This window comes from Lissotriton helveticus, chromosome 4_1, assembly GCF_964261635.1.
Source record: "Lissotriton helveticus chromosome 4_1, aLisHel1.1, whole genome shotgun sequence".
Classification (NCBI taxonomy): domain Eukaryota; kingdom Metazoa; phylum Chordata; class Amphibia; order Caudata; family Salamandridae; genus Lissotriton; species Lissotriton helveticus.
The window spans coordinates 1,027,279,084-1,027,291,823 of NC_136063.1; the positions used below are offsets into that span (position 1 = coordinate 1,027,279,084).

The following is a 12,740-nucleotide window of genomic DNA, read 5'->3' on the forward strand; positions in this document are numbered from 1 at the left end:
AGATAGTAGGATTGGCCCACGTGGAATGGTGTTACTACCTTTGGCAAGAAAGAGGCCCTGGCGAAGGGCACCAACTTATCACTAAAAAGGCTGTATTGATGGTAAGAAATGGAGGGGGCATTTTGCAGAGGTTTGAACAGAGAACACATCAGGAATGTGAGTACCAAATTAAGATCCCACTGAGGCATGATGAAAAGAACAGGTGGAAACATATGTACAAGCCCCTTAAGAAATCTATTTACATTAGGGGATTTAAATATAAAGGGTTGGTCTGGTAGCCTCAAAAAGGAGAACTTGAGAGAGGGAAGCAGAAAGAGGATCAATAGAGCTTTCTGTACAATATGATATAAATGTGTTCCACCAGTAGTCATACACAGTCTTGGTAAAGGGTTGCCTGGCTGCCAAATAACATTACAGACTTCTGGAGGAAGGCCGAATGATCAACTACCGCTGCTCAATCTCCACGCAAGAAGGCACAGAGGTAACATGTTCAGGTGGAGGACCCTCCCCTGCTGCGGCGACAGAACATCCTCCCAAAGGGGCAGCCAGATCTGATGCTTAACAGACTGATGCTTAACTGGAGAAGCTTGGGATACCAGACTCTCCATGTCTAGTCCAGAGTCACAAGAATGACTTTCGCCTTGTCGTTCCTGATCTTCTTGAGCACTCTGGGCACGAGTGGTATGGGTGGAATGGCGTATAGAAGGCTCTACTTGAGATGAAACGCGTCTCCGAGCGAGAGCCACCTTGTTAACGCTAGCACGCAAAACTGCTGGCATTGCGCGTTATCAGCTGAGGCTAACAGATCTAACCAAGGTTCTCCCAACTGTTAAAAGAGACCTTCCGTCACTTACCGGATGGTGATGCCATTTGTGATCTGACATCAACGGCTGAGTTTGTCCGCCCTGGCTCTCAGAGAACCTGCCAGGTGTTGAACCACCAGGGATGTGCCTTGCTGTTCCAGCCATGTCCAGAGACGACAGGGCCTCTTGACGAAGGGTCCACGACCCCACCCAGCCACGTTTGTTGCAGTACCACAGGACGGTAGTGTTGTCCATGAACCAGCTTTCCCTTGATTGAAGGAAGCAAGGCTTTCATTGTCAAGCGAAATGCAAGGAGCTCCAGTAGGTTGATGTAGAGTCCAGATTCTGCTGGAGACCAGAGTTCTCGGATAGTCACATCTTCCAGATGGCCGCCCCATCCCAGGAGTGATGTTTCTGTCACTACTGTGTGATATGAGTGAGGAGGGGAGAGGGGTCTGCCTCTGACCGAATAGGAGTTGGTCAGCCACCACTTCAGGTCCTGTGCAGTTCTCAGCCAGGGGTGCGTCGAGCTACCATTGATGACATCACTCTGCCCAGCAAGTTGGACATGTCAAGCTCACAATGAATGGTGAACTTTGCCGCATCTCTCCTGTCTGATGCCACTCGGCAGAGGATGGCCCGGGCATATTCCGGGACCTGTGGCAGCACTTTGGCAAACGTTTCCCACAGGGAGTGGGAACAACGGCCCAAACTTTCCCTAACTATCCAGCCTCTTGGATTTCATGTCCGAGAGTGCGGAAGGGAACGCGCCTTGTGAGGTAGAGGCTTGGACTACCAAGCTCTCGGGGTAGGGTGGTTGGTGAGGCAATTTGGATGGCCCGGTGCAGGGCGGTGGTGGTGGTGGGCGATTATCCTATTCACAAGGACACCTGTGCTGGGCTTAGACCAGGTTCCCAGAAGCACATCAGTCAAGGCCTTGTAGAATGGCAGGAGGGGTCCTTAGGATGAGACACCCCGCTGCAAGACCTCTGCCAAGATGTTATCTTGACTTCCACCAAGGGGAGCTAAAGGTCCAGGACCCCAACTGCCCTTCTCCCCGCCATAGCAGATGTAGCATATGAAACTCCCTCCTCCGTGGCAACGGTAGGGGGAGAAAGCAGACCTGAATCTAGAGAGGTATCCAGTACACTGGCCTCACCTAATTCCTCATAACAGTTCAGTTTGTGTTCAAGCTGGTCTCGTAAAGAGTCCAGCGACCCATCCTAATCTTCCTCCATTCCAAACCCTTAAAATTGAAGCTGAGGAACCGACTTAGGAACCAAGGGTGCTGTCAGTGCAAGGTTTGGTGTCAGTAGGCTCAGGGTTATCAGGGATAAGAATGGGGCTGGCGCCACCAGGGGTAGCCAGCAGCAGGAGTCTCTGTGACAGAGCCGGGGAAGGTCTCAGTGGCATGACCAGCATCGGTCTGGATCCAAGGGAGGGCGCCGAGACACCTGCGTGGAATCCAATGGAGCCTTTCTAAGCCTCCGGAACTCTAAGGCACAGCAGGAAAGTCAGGCAGCCCAAATATGAGGCAAATGCCATCATGAAAATCTTTGAGCTGGGCGGGGGTCGCACTTGCTCCGGGAATACAGGCAGTGCAAAGCCGGCCTAGGTGCAGGTAACTGCAGAACAAGGCCTAGAGCGCCAATACTCCTCATTCACGTAATCCGCTGGACTGGGATAAGTCGAAGCACTCGTCGACTTCTTGTGCTTCTTATGCCTCTTACCATACCTACCCCACGAATTTGTGTGGGAGGACGAGGACTTAGAACTCCCGGAGCTGTATCCGGACTTTCCTCTAGACCGACAACGAGACCTCCAGGGCAAACGACGCAGTGCCGAGCGCCAGGCCGCAAGCAGCTCTAGGGACCACTCCCTCAAAGCTTTCAGAGCAACGGCCCGGCAGTCGGAGCATGACTTAAAGTTGTGGTCGTAATCCAGGCACCAAAGACGCCTCACAGTTTGAATCCAGAAGTCTTCTTTGACATGCTGGAAAAACCTACACTCTAAAAAATAATTCTAGAAAACATTGAAAAAAGCCTGTCAAAAAGTGACAGAGGGTAGCTCTCTTCACGGATCTGCGTTGGCTGTCGCAAAAAGAAAATAACGGACTTCAGCGTGCCATGGTGGCCCCTATATAGTTGACACAGACGTCAGAAGACGACGCTGAGGATGTAACGCAAAGAACCATGGCAACCCACAGATGCGCAAGGGTATTGCTCAAAGAAAAGTCTTCTGGATTCAGTCTGATACCTTGGAAATTCAAAGGTAAGGATACTGCAGGTAGATGTCTCTATCAAATATGCTAGTCTGCATGTACACCAGACATTTACTCCTCCAATCCCTCTTCAGAATTGTCTCATTCCAAAATGCATGCCTCCTTTCCGCTATATTGTGTTCGAAACACAAGCCAGAGGTACTTTACGGCAGCTATTTATGATTACGGATTCCGTATTTATTCCACAACAGTTTTAAAAAATGCCAGCCTTAATGCATATGGGTTATGCTAGACACCATGGGACAATCCTGTACCAGAACACAGTCCTACCCATTTTTGTATGACTTATGTAAGACGCGACCTACAGGGTGCAGCGCTGACTTCATAAGAGGTCAATTGTTCCACCACTCCTCTGGTCATTCATTCTTACCCTCCACTCAGGGCTTTTCCTGGTGAGACCTTGCAACCAACAACAAACTGTATTATACATTCCTTAGAATCAGTACTAGACAGCTGCATACTCCAGGTAGCACAAGGCCCGCGGGTCGAGGTTCTTCCACCAAATTGTCCTCTTGACCAAACCCTTTCTGACTTCTTAAATTTACTTGTTTTGTTCCATCGAGGTCCCCCCTGAAAATGAATGTATATCTACCAGGCATTCAAGCTTAGGACCATTAATCTAGTCTTATACCGTCCAACCAAGCTACATTTATTTTCGATCAAATGCCTGCAGTGTGAAAACTATAACTTCTCTACATGTTCACCTGGCCTCATTTTTATCTACCAAGAGTGTGAAGAGACAGGCCCCTCACTGGAAGTCAAAAACCTAGTAGTGATCATGGACTCCAAATGTTTCCTTTGTCTACAAGTAAATAAAGTGACTGCCTTAAACAGTAATTTTGGGGATGGGGAAAAATTTGCCCATTTACTGGGCCACTCATAAAAAGGCCATTAGTGGAAAAGTAACTTTATGGAAATGGAGTATGTGCTGCCTGAGCCAAAACAGGCTTTGAACCAGACTAGTTTTGCCACTCATCTAAGCTCCAGAAGCCCAATGCACATTCCTGGGGGGAGGCAACAATCCTGCTCTCCAGAGGACAATGGGCCTGCCGGCTGGACTCACAAAGGCTTATTTTTTAGTGTTTTTTTTAAAAAGTAAAGTGAAGACGAAGCACTGCAAAAAGAGATGTGCATAGGGCAAGATAGTAGATATGTTCGGGTGGGAACCAATTTCCAATCTCTGTGGGGCAGCACCTCATCTTCATAGAGGAGCAACTGGGTAGAAGACACCCTCACAACGGAGGAAGGGGATAGGCATCTTGGATTAGGGGTTTCTAGGAAATTTGCACAAAAACCAAAGAGGGAAGGCTGAATAAGGAGGCAGTGGAATTTTCATATAATAGAACTGGGTGGAGGGAATTTTCTAATCACTGGCTAGTTCACAGATTGCAACTGGCACCTCACCATCACTTCCTCAGAACATTCCCGGACCTGGTAAGTCCACAGCTGAAGGAAAAGGCATGGATGAAAAAGAGAAGACAAGAACTTCTTACTCCTGCTGGGGCTCATAGAATCGAATTGCTCGCCAAAGGTGACGTGACATATTTGCTATTCTCCTGCTCGAAAGACACAAAAAGCAAAACCCCCGACTCCAGGAGGGCCCAGCTGAGCACGGACGACGAGACCTTGCTGATGCCCTGGCCGAACAGAGGCATGGCGCCTAGTAGCATTCCGTGAAGACATGGGGGCTGAACGGGACCAGAAGATATTTTTGCAGCATTCAGAGAAGTGGAACTTACCCCCAGATGCATCAAGCATCCATTTTGCAATTCCTTATTAGCGAAAAATAAGGAATCGCTAATAAGAAATAGCAAAATGCTATGCAAGAAAAAATCACTAAAAATAGCGATTTCTTAAAATTCCTTAATAGCGACTCGCAATTAAGGAATACCTCCCCATTCATTCCTATGGGCCTAGAGGCCCGTAGGAATGAATGGGAAGACATTCTCAATTTGCGAATCGCAATTAGCGAATCGCAAAATGAGAATGCAATTTCAAGGGTGCAGGGGTGTCCAAAGGACACCCTGTGCACCCCTGAAATGGATCTGTGCACATATGTTGCGCACACACATGCCCCATGTGTGTGCGCAACATGAAACTTTGAAAAATGCACTTTAGTGCATTTTTCAAAGTTTTTGCAAATTACCATGAAGTTGAACTTCATGGTCATTTGCGAGCCCTATTAGCGAAATCACTATTTTTTAAACTTTCATGCATTGCATTTAAGGAATCTCAATTTGAGATTCCTTAAATGCAAGTAATCGCAATTTAGCAAATTCTCAAATTGCGATTTTTGCATTTGGGATGATGCATCCCAAATGCAAAAATACCGGTCGCAAAGTAGAATCTGCACCTTTGCGAGCGGTTTTTAGCTTCATGCATCTGGGCCTTAGTCGTTTCAAAAACTTACAGCGGACCAGGACAATATGTTGAGGCTTGCCCAAGGAGGGTACCCCCTAGCGCCGCAAAAAAACATGGTTCTTCCCGATCAGAAAGATATGAGCTTATGCAGGCCGCCCTAGATACAGCTTCTAGTCTTGCCGCTCTCGAGGATTTTGAAAAGCAACTAAGTCCGAAGGTAAAACCTTTGACCAGAATAAGGAAGCAAATCTATTGCAGCAGCAAAGCTGATTCTGCAGCTACAAAATCCAGACTACCCTGCTCAGTGTTTCTCGGGTGAGATGCCGGATTCTTGAGCTAATGCGAACACATCGGGAGCACAGTATCATTGAGATTTCTGCTGAGGCTTAACCAAGGTGTGTGTTTTAAGTTGGAACATTTACAAAGGCATTTAAGGCACATAAAAGCATTCTAGAGGGGCACTCGCTTGCATACTCTGAAATACATTTTTGAATAGGCCTGTTTATTTTCTATGGCATCAAAACATCAGGCATTTTTCTGAATATTATTCTTTTGGTAAGATAGAATTTCCCATCTACCCTCACTCTACAGAGCACCTATTTGTCGTACTAATAAGGGGAGTGGAGATCAAGTTATAAAGTGTTGTGAAAAGGGTCATCCCTAACTCGAAATGGGGTGGGCATGGTATTCATCAGCAATGCCATAATTTCAAAATCAGGAAGAAAAAAAACAATTATTACCATTTGTTCACTCGTTTAAAATGTGTGGGCCTTCACAGTCCAGAACGTTATTCTTTGAAATAAAGTGGCTCTGTGTGTAACAGTCTATATTCAGTTTCCCAGTAAATTTCACTGGCTCACATCTCATACAAGCGGGGCTTCAGAAAAACACAAAAAAATGAAGGTGTCATAATCAGTTATTACCAGACAACCTTTTGAGCAGAAGTAAAATTCAGATACCAGTTAATTTTGTACTGTATAGAAAGAGTGTGTTAACATGTACTTGCACTAAATTGAAGAGACCTGACCGTATAATTAACCGGTGCAACTACAGAGGGTAAAACACTGGATTCACATTTAACCATTTATAATTTCAACATTTATATGTCTAAACACTAAAATATCAGCTCTCTTGGTGAGCCACATACAATCCGCATCACACTAAATTCGCGTCTAAAGCCTATGAAGCATAAATCGTTCAAAGTGCACCACATACCTTTCTTGAAGAAAGCCAATAAAAGGAGCTATTCCTGTTCCAGGGCCAACCATAATAATGGGGAGAGACGGATCAGCTGGTAAATGAAAACTGTTTGATGGGCGTGGAAAGATTGAAACCTGAAACAAACATACAGTTGTTAGGCACCAGCTACATTTTTAAGTATTTTGTATGTTCTAGCTCTTAGCCACTCATGGTTAAACTGCCGCAAAGAAAGATGGCATGTATGCTGGAAGGAAGGATGGCATTATGGAGCCAATTAAACTCATGACAGGCCGAATACTTAAATGTGGATAATAAAATCCATATGCCGCATGCAATTTTCATATTTTTAGAGAAACTACAATAAAATGCTAGAAATAAGTAAACAACTGCAAATACCAAGAGTGTGCTACATTTCGCATTACAGTTGCAAGACATTCATATGTAGTGCAAACCTAGAGCGAGTGTCATCTGCGATTTCAAAAGGGAACGAATTATAGATGTATGCATTGTTCATGGCGGCTCGGCGCGATTTTAGCATTATAAATTATAAGGCAATTAGCGGCTATTGTATGACAATATTGAATGTCCAGTTCCATTCATAGGTAGAGTGGATTGTAAAATGTGACTTTGGCTATCACTTTATAACATGCCACATAAAAACCTTTTGGTGTTCCAGGAAATTACCAGGCATGATCAAGAGACAGAGCACCCATTAGAAAGCCTAGATCTAATCTAGATATGTACTTCCTATTCAGTTCAGCAGTGTGTGTTCGGTATTGAGGCCTGGGTTGCTTTCAAAACGTGTTTCTTTTACTTCTTTAGATAATTTAAGAAAAAAAGGTCCTCAGCAAGTACAAAAGATCAATCATACCCGTTTTAAACAATTAGTACAAAAACCAGCATATAAATCCAAACATCAGAACAAATATGGCAAATATGTGAGCCGAGCTGCAGTGTGGCCAACCGTCTGGTGGTCACAGCAGCTTTCAAGTTTTCACGGTTGGGGTGTACAGATACATGATCACCCTTATATCAGGTGAGGCGCTATACTTCGTTCAGAATCTCAGGGCAGGGCTTTAAGTGGGCCGGGTCTGAGCACCAGCAGTTTTTTTAAGGAGGCCTCGAAACGGGTCTTTATCGGGCTCCATTTTGTGCCCTGGCACTGGCAAGTGGAAGCTTTTTCAATCTATGTAGACGAGTAGGGTCTGCTTCCTATGGTTACCCCCACTTATTTGCTGTGGTTCTCTGGTTTTTCGACTTTAGTGTGGCTGTGGACCTGCTAATCAGGCCCACAGCCAAGCTGTTCTCTCTCTAAATTGATACCATGTGCTTTAGGTACATACCAGATTGGTTACTGGGTCACGCTTGTGAGCCCCTGTATAGTGTACCAAAAGGTACCCAGGGCATAGGTGCACCCTAGGCCTACCAGGGGCTGCAACATGTATTGTGCCACCCCTGGTTTGCCTTCCAAACTGACACCACAGGTCTGTTCTTACAGCCTGAGTAAGGTGGTGTAATCACCCCTTACTTAGATATAGTATACCTATATCTATATACACATATTCACCTATAAGCCACTCCTATGGCAGACCTCGACAATTCTGGAGGTAGAGTGCTTGGTTTTATGTGAGTGGGTGCCCTAGCATGAGCTGAGCCCCTCTGCAGCTTTCGGAACCATCTCCTTATAGCTGTTCTATGGTATAGCCATACCATATACTCTTAAGTGCATTATAATCCTGGTGGTTAATGCTAACTTTGGTTTGGCTTTATCAAAACATGTTGTGTAAGGTGTCAAACACTTTGGAATAGTACCCCCCACGCGGCGGGGGTAGCTTTCCACCCTTCTAGAGGAAGAAGATATGTAGTTACTGGTTTACCCGGTTAAAGTTAAACAGAGCCTCAGCATCACAAAATGGATGCTGCTGCCACAGACACGAGTCTGCACTCCTGCTGCTGGACGTAACTCCGGCAGGGGAGGCCTGGACAATAGGTTTCCTGTCCAGGGAGGTGCTGGCACCTCCCCAGACAGGCTCTTAGTGTATTGGCGCAGGGAGGGCTGCATTCAGTGAATGCTTTCCAGACACTGCCTGGGGCATTAAAGGTGCTCCATGCATTTCCCAGGTCAAACCCGTTGCTGGGGCACTCAGCCCCAGCTCTGGCGCGAAACTGGACAAAGGGGAAGGGGTGTAACCACCCGCTCCCCAGGTCCACCCATAGGAGGGACCTTAGAGTTAGTCCAACCCCTAAACTTACTATAAGTATAGAACCTCAGTCCCTAGGACTTTAGATTACCCTGGACGAAACTCTGCAACATATATCCTGGACCTTCGACATTCCATTTCGACTGAAAGACGGAAGAAATCTCCCTTGTGGTCAAGGAGTGACCACCCTGTTCAAACAGGCACCAACAGCATCTTTGCCGGTCTGCATTTAAGAGGCTCCCACCGGACCCTGAAGAATCTGCGACACAGGACATGGACTTCCAGACATCTCTGACCCCGACCTTCGCTCCCAGCAAAGCTGAGACCTGTGGCGGACACGAGAGACGTGGGACCGGAACTCCTGGACATCCTGCATTTTTCTACCTGCATTGACTTCCCAAGATATCCCGAAGTTTTGCATTGGGGTGCTTGAAGCCCAAGCCCCGAGCACCTTTTTCACCGAAGCTCAGAGGCCCACACTCCACGAATGTCCCGTGGGCCCGCTTTGTGCATTTCCGCTCGACGTGTCTTCGCGGTTCCTAGTCCGTTGGCTAGTGAGCGCCTAAGAAGACCAACCTTTGTTTTAACTTGCTTTCCTGGTTGCTCCAGGCTTGCTCCAACTTCGCTGCAAAGGAGAAGTTCCACAGATCTCGTGGCTGAAGAGACAAACTTCACCTTTTCACCTGAAATCACCCGACATCTGGTGGCATCTTTCTATTCCTGCCCTGGTCACTGGCTAGTGGCCCAGACTCGGTCTCCTCTGCTTTCAGGTTCTTCACATCTAAGATTCACCCTTGGATCCACCCGGACACTTTTCCTCTGGTCGCCTGCAGCACTTCTTCGCAGCTCTCCATTGGAATCGACGACGAAACCCGACACGAAAAGACACCTATGCACCGGTCTTCCCTGGGAGAGGTAACATGAGTACTCCGGTGCTCCCGTGGGTATTGACTCTCCAAGTGTCCTAGTCTAAAAGGGTTCCATCACAGTTCACCTCCTTGTACCCTTTATCTTTAAAATTGTAACTTGTTCATTCCCTATAGAAAGTCAATGGTAACCCGCGGCTGGGTTTAGACACTGCACGTGTCTCCTGTGGGCCTCCTACATCCTAGCCTTTGGTTGTTCTGAGTAGGCCCAGCGATTCCACAGGCCCCAGGCCTGCTTTCTAATCCTCACGTGGTTCTTATACCACTATTTAAGTATAAGGTTTGTGAGGATCCCGAGGGCAAAACATATACTGTGCAACTTATCGTATGCTAATCAAGTTCCTTGTATTGTACTTTTCCCTCTGACCTCATCAAGAGTGCAGAGGGGTTGTGTTTAGAATAAATACATATATATTTGATATATACCGTGGGTGGTGTGCTTTCATTTGGTACTCAAGAGATTATAAATGGTAAAACAACTTGCTTAACTCATCTCCAAGTCTTAGCCTGAAGGCTGCTCTCCACAGCTACCACTAGGATAGCTTTCTATAAGATTGACTTTATAACCTACCATCAATAAGAGTCGATTAGACTGGTGCAAGGTGTCCACTAGAATAGTGGACATCATATACCAGGCTAACTTCTCACAATCATGTATACAACGAGCCATAGTTGCTGCTTATTTATCTTATTCACCTTACAACCATTGCCAAAGGCAATAGTCCTGACTTGTTGTAGGTATGATGTTACTTGTTGTGTCATATCTAGATGCAATGACAGAAACACCAAAATACAAGTCGGGCGACACACTATGCTAATAACTGATTTTTAGCGTAAATGTTTTTTAGCAACGCCCTTAATTACATTGGCCACACCCCTTTGAGAGACCCGCCAGTTTTTTCATCCCGCTAAAAGCCCTGTCTCAGAGTAAGGCCAAAAGTCTAGGAGGATATTGAACTTATTTAGCTTGGGATTCCAGACTCTGTGGGATCAGGCATTTATTCCAGGGATCCGTTCAACACCTTGGGTGGCGTTTCATATGTTAGAATGTTTCCTCCCAAATCGATCTTGGTTCTCGAGTCCTTTGGATGTTATCCTTTTGACTTTTCAGCCAGTAGTTGGTCCCATTTTGGTCCTTCATATGTGCCTCTCTACATTGTCCTACATATGTATTCTGTCACACAAGCTGTGTGTGTCTAAGTGGCGTTGTTTTCTTGCAACATCCTTTCATGAGTGTGAAACCAGGACAAGCCCAACTTACATCCCACAGGCTAGGTCTTCCATATTTCATGCATGTTCGGATTCATGAAGTCAAATCAAATATGGAAACAGCAGGGCAAAATAGCTTTCTAATCTTGTGCACAAGATTTGTGGGGATGTTTGAAGAAGACACAGGCCCTTTAGATAAACAAGCATTTGCAATGCAATCAGTCTTGTCTTGGGACCTTATATATATTTAGCTATGCAGCACATTAGCCTGAGTGCTGAAACATCCACTGTTCTTTAACATGGAGGGAAAGTAAGCACCAAACTGCGTGACACGCCGGTATGGGAACACATGGAGAGATATATTACATTTCAGAGGGAAATGGTATCGTCCAAGGCTGTGTTTTTAATATAAAATCAGGGCCTTCGGTGGTCATATCACTGAAAATACAAGATTTGAAAAAAATATTATCTACGGGTGCTCGTGGAAGACAATTTCTATGGACTGGAATCTAGAGAATGCTAAAGTGATTCTGGCATTTTACTGACCTCTGCTGGTCCTTTTCTATAAAGACAGTTAAATAGAGTCGGTTGAACAGAAAAAAAAGTCCCTAATCAGAAGCAGACACGTCCTAGTGCTGATCTCCAGAGCTCACAAAGTACACACACATATAAGTATATACTAAAGTATATACTAGAGGTCTTGAATGCTCGACCTAAAAAGTGTCCATGCTTGGGCAGTCTGACTTAGAACATGTTTTCCTCAGAAATCTGGTCAGAACTTTCTAATAGCAAAAAAAGCCTTGCTCAGGATCTGTCTGCACCCTTGTACGTAGCAGATTATATGCAATCCATTTCTACTTGGGAGCACATGTATAGGGCAAACAGATATCGAGCACGGGGGTTTTGTTGGAACCAACATGCAGCGATTAAATGTAATTCACCACCAACTTGTATAACCTCCTTGGGATCATGTTTTTATTTTTATTTTATAAAGTGTGGGAATACAAAATGTATCACAACCCTGTCCCTTAAACGTATTAACGTGTAAGGGTGGATATTACTGCCTTTTTTTACCTCCTCCTAGCCTCTGGTTGTCAAACTTGTGGATCCCTGACAAATCAGAAGAAACTTTGGTTGCACAGAAATAAAATGAGTGCTTGATCATCTTTAATGAATTGAACCTAGTAATATGGTAGCTCCATTTGAACAGTAGCAGTGTGAGCCTATGTACCTCTGGGAGCACAGTGTCTTTCCCTCCTTCGCTGTCAGTCCTTAGGGTGCTGTCCTTCACGTGAAGCATGGGTGCGACGAGTTCAGCCAACCACCCAGTGCACACTCCTTTTCTTGCAACTGGTCTTTCAGGACAGGATGGAAACTCGACGATATTGAACGCAAAGTGCAGTTTCCCTGGATGGAAGAGGCTAGAACTGCAACAACAGAAACCAAAATCCATGAAAACACAGCAACCAGGTTCAAAAACACATGGGGGCAGATTGCATACACATTGCACAAGTGAAGTGCATTTTTTGCAGTTAGTGTGAAAACAACATTCGCATGGGCTGACGATTGCATTTTCACCATTTGACTGATCCAAAAAAACATTTTTGAGATTGGTCTTCCAAATGTTGCTGCAAATTGGACTGTGCATCTACAATGTGATGCAATATAGTTAGTCAAGTATTACATTACTAGTACGCAGTTCCTGTTTATATTAAAGCACAAATTGTTGTTTTATGTGTGCATCAGTTACTAGACAAAA

The 12,740-nt window shown here is 45.5% G+C and overlaps 1 protein-coding gene across 1 annotated transcript in view; it reads right to left on the reverse strand.

The window, feature by feature from the left end:
* Window positions 1-12,740, reverse strand: part of MTRR (5-methyltetrahydrofolate-homocysteine methyltransferase reductase) — a 415,823-nt gene that overhangs the window by 212,162 nt on the left and 190,921 nt on the right. The window contains exons 11-12 of the mRNA XM_078687627.1: window positions 12,213-12,408; window positions 6,661-6,779 (exon numbers count right to left, since the gene is read on the reverse strand). Of these exons, the coding sequence (XP_078543753.1) occupies window positions 6,661-6,779; window positions 12,213-12,408 (315 nt within the window). The remainder of the gene's footprint in view (window positions 1-6,660; window positions 6,780-12,212; window positions 12,409-12,740) is intronic.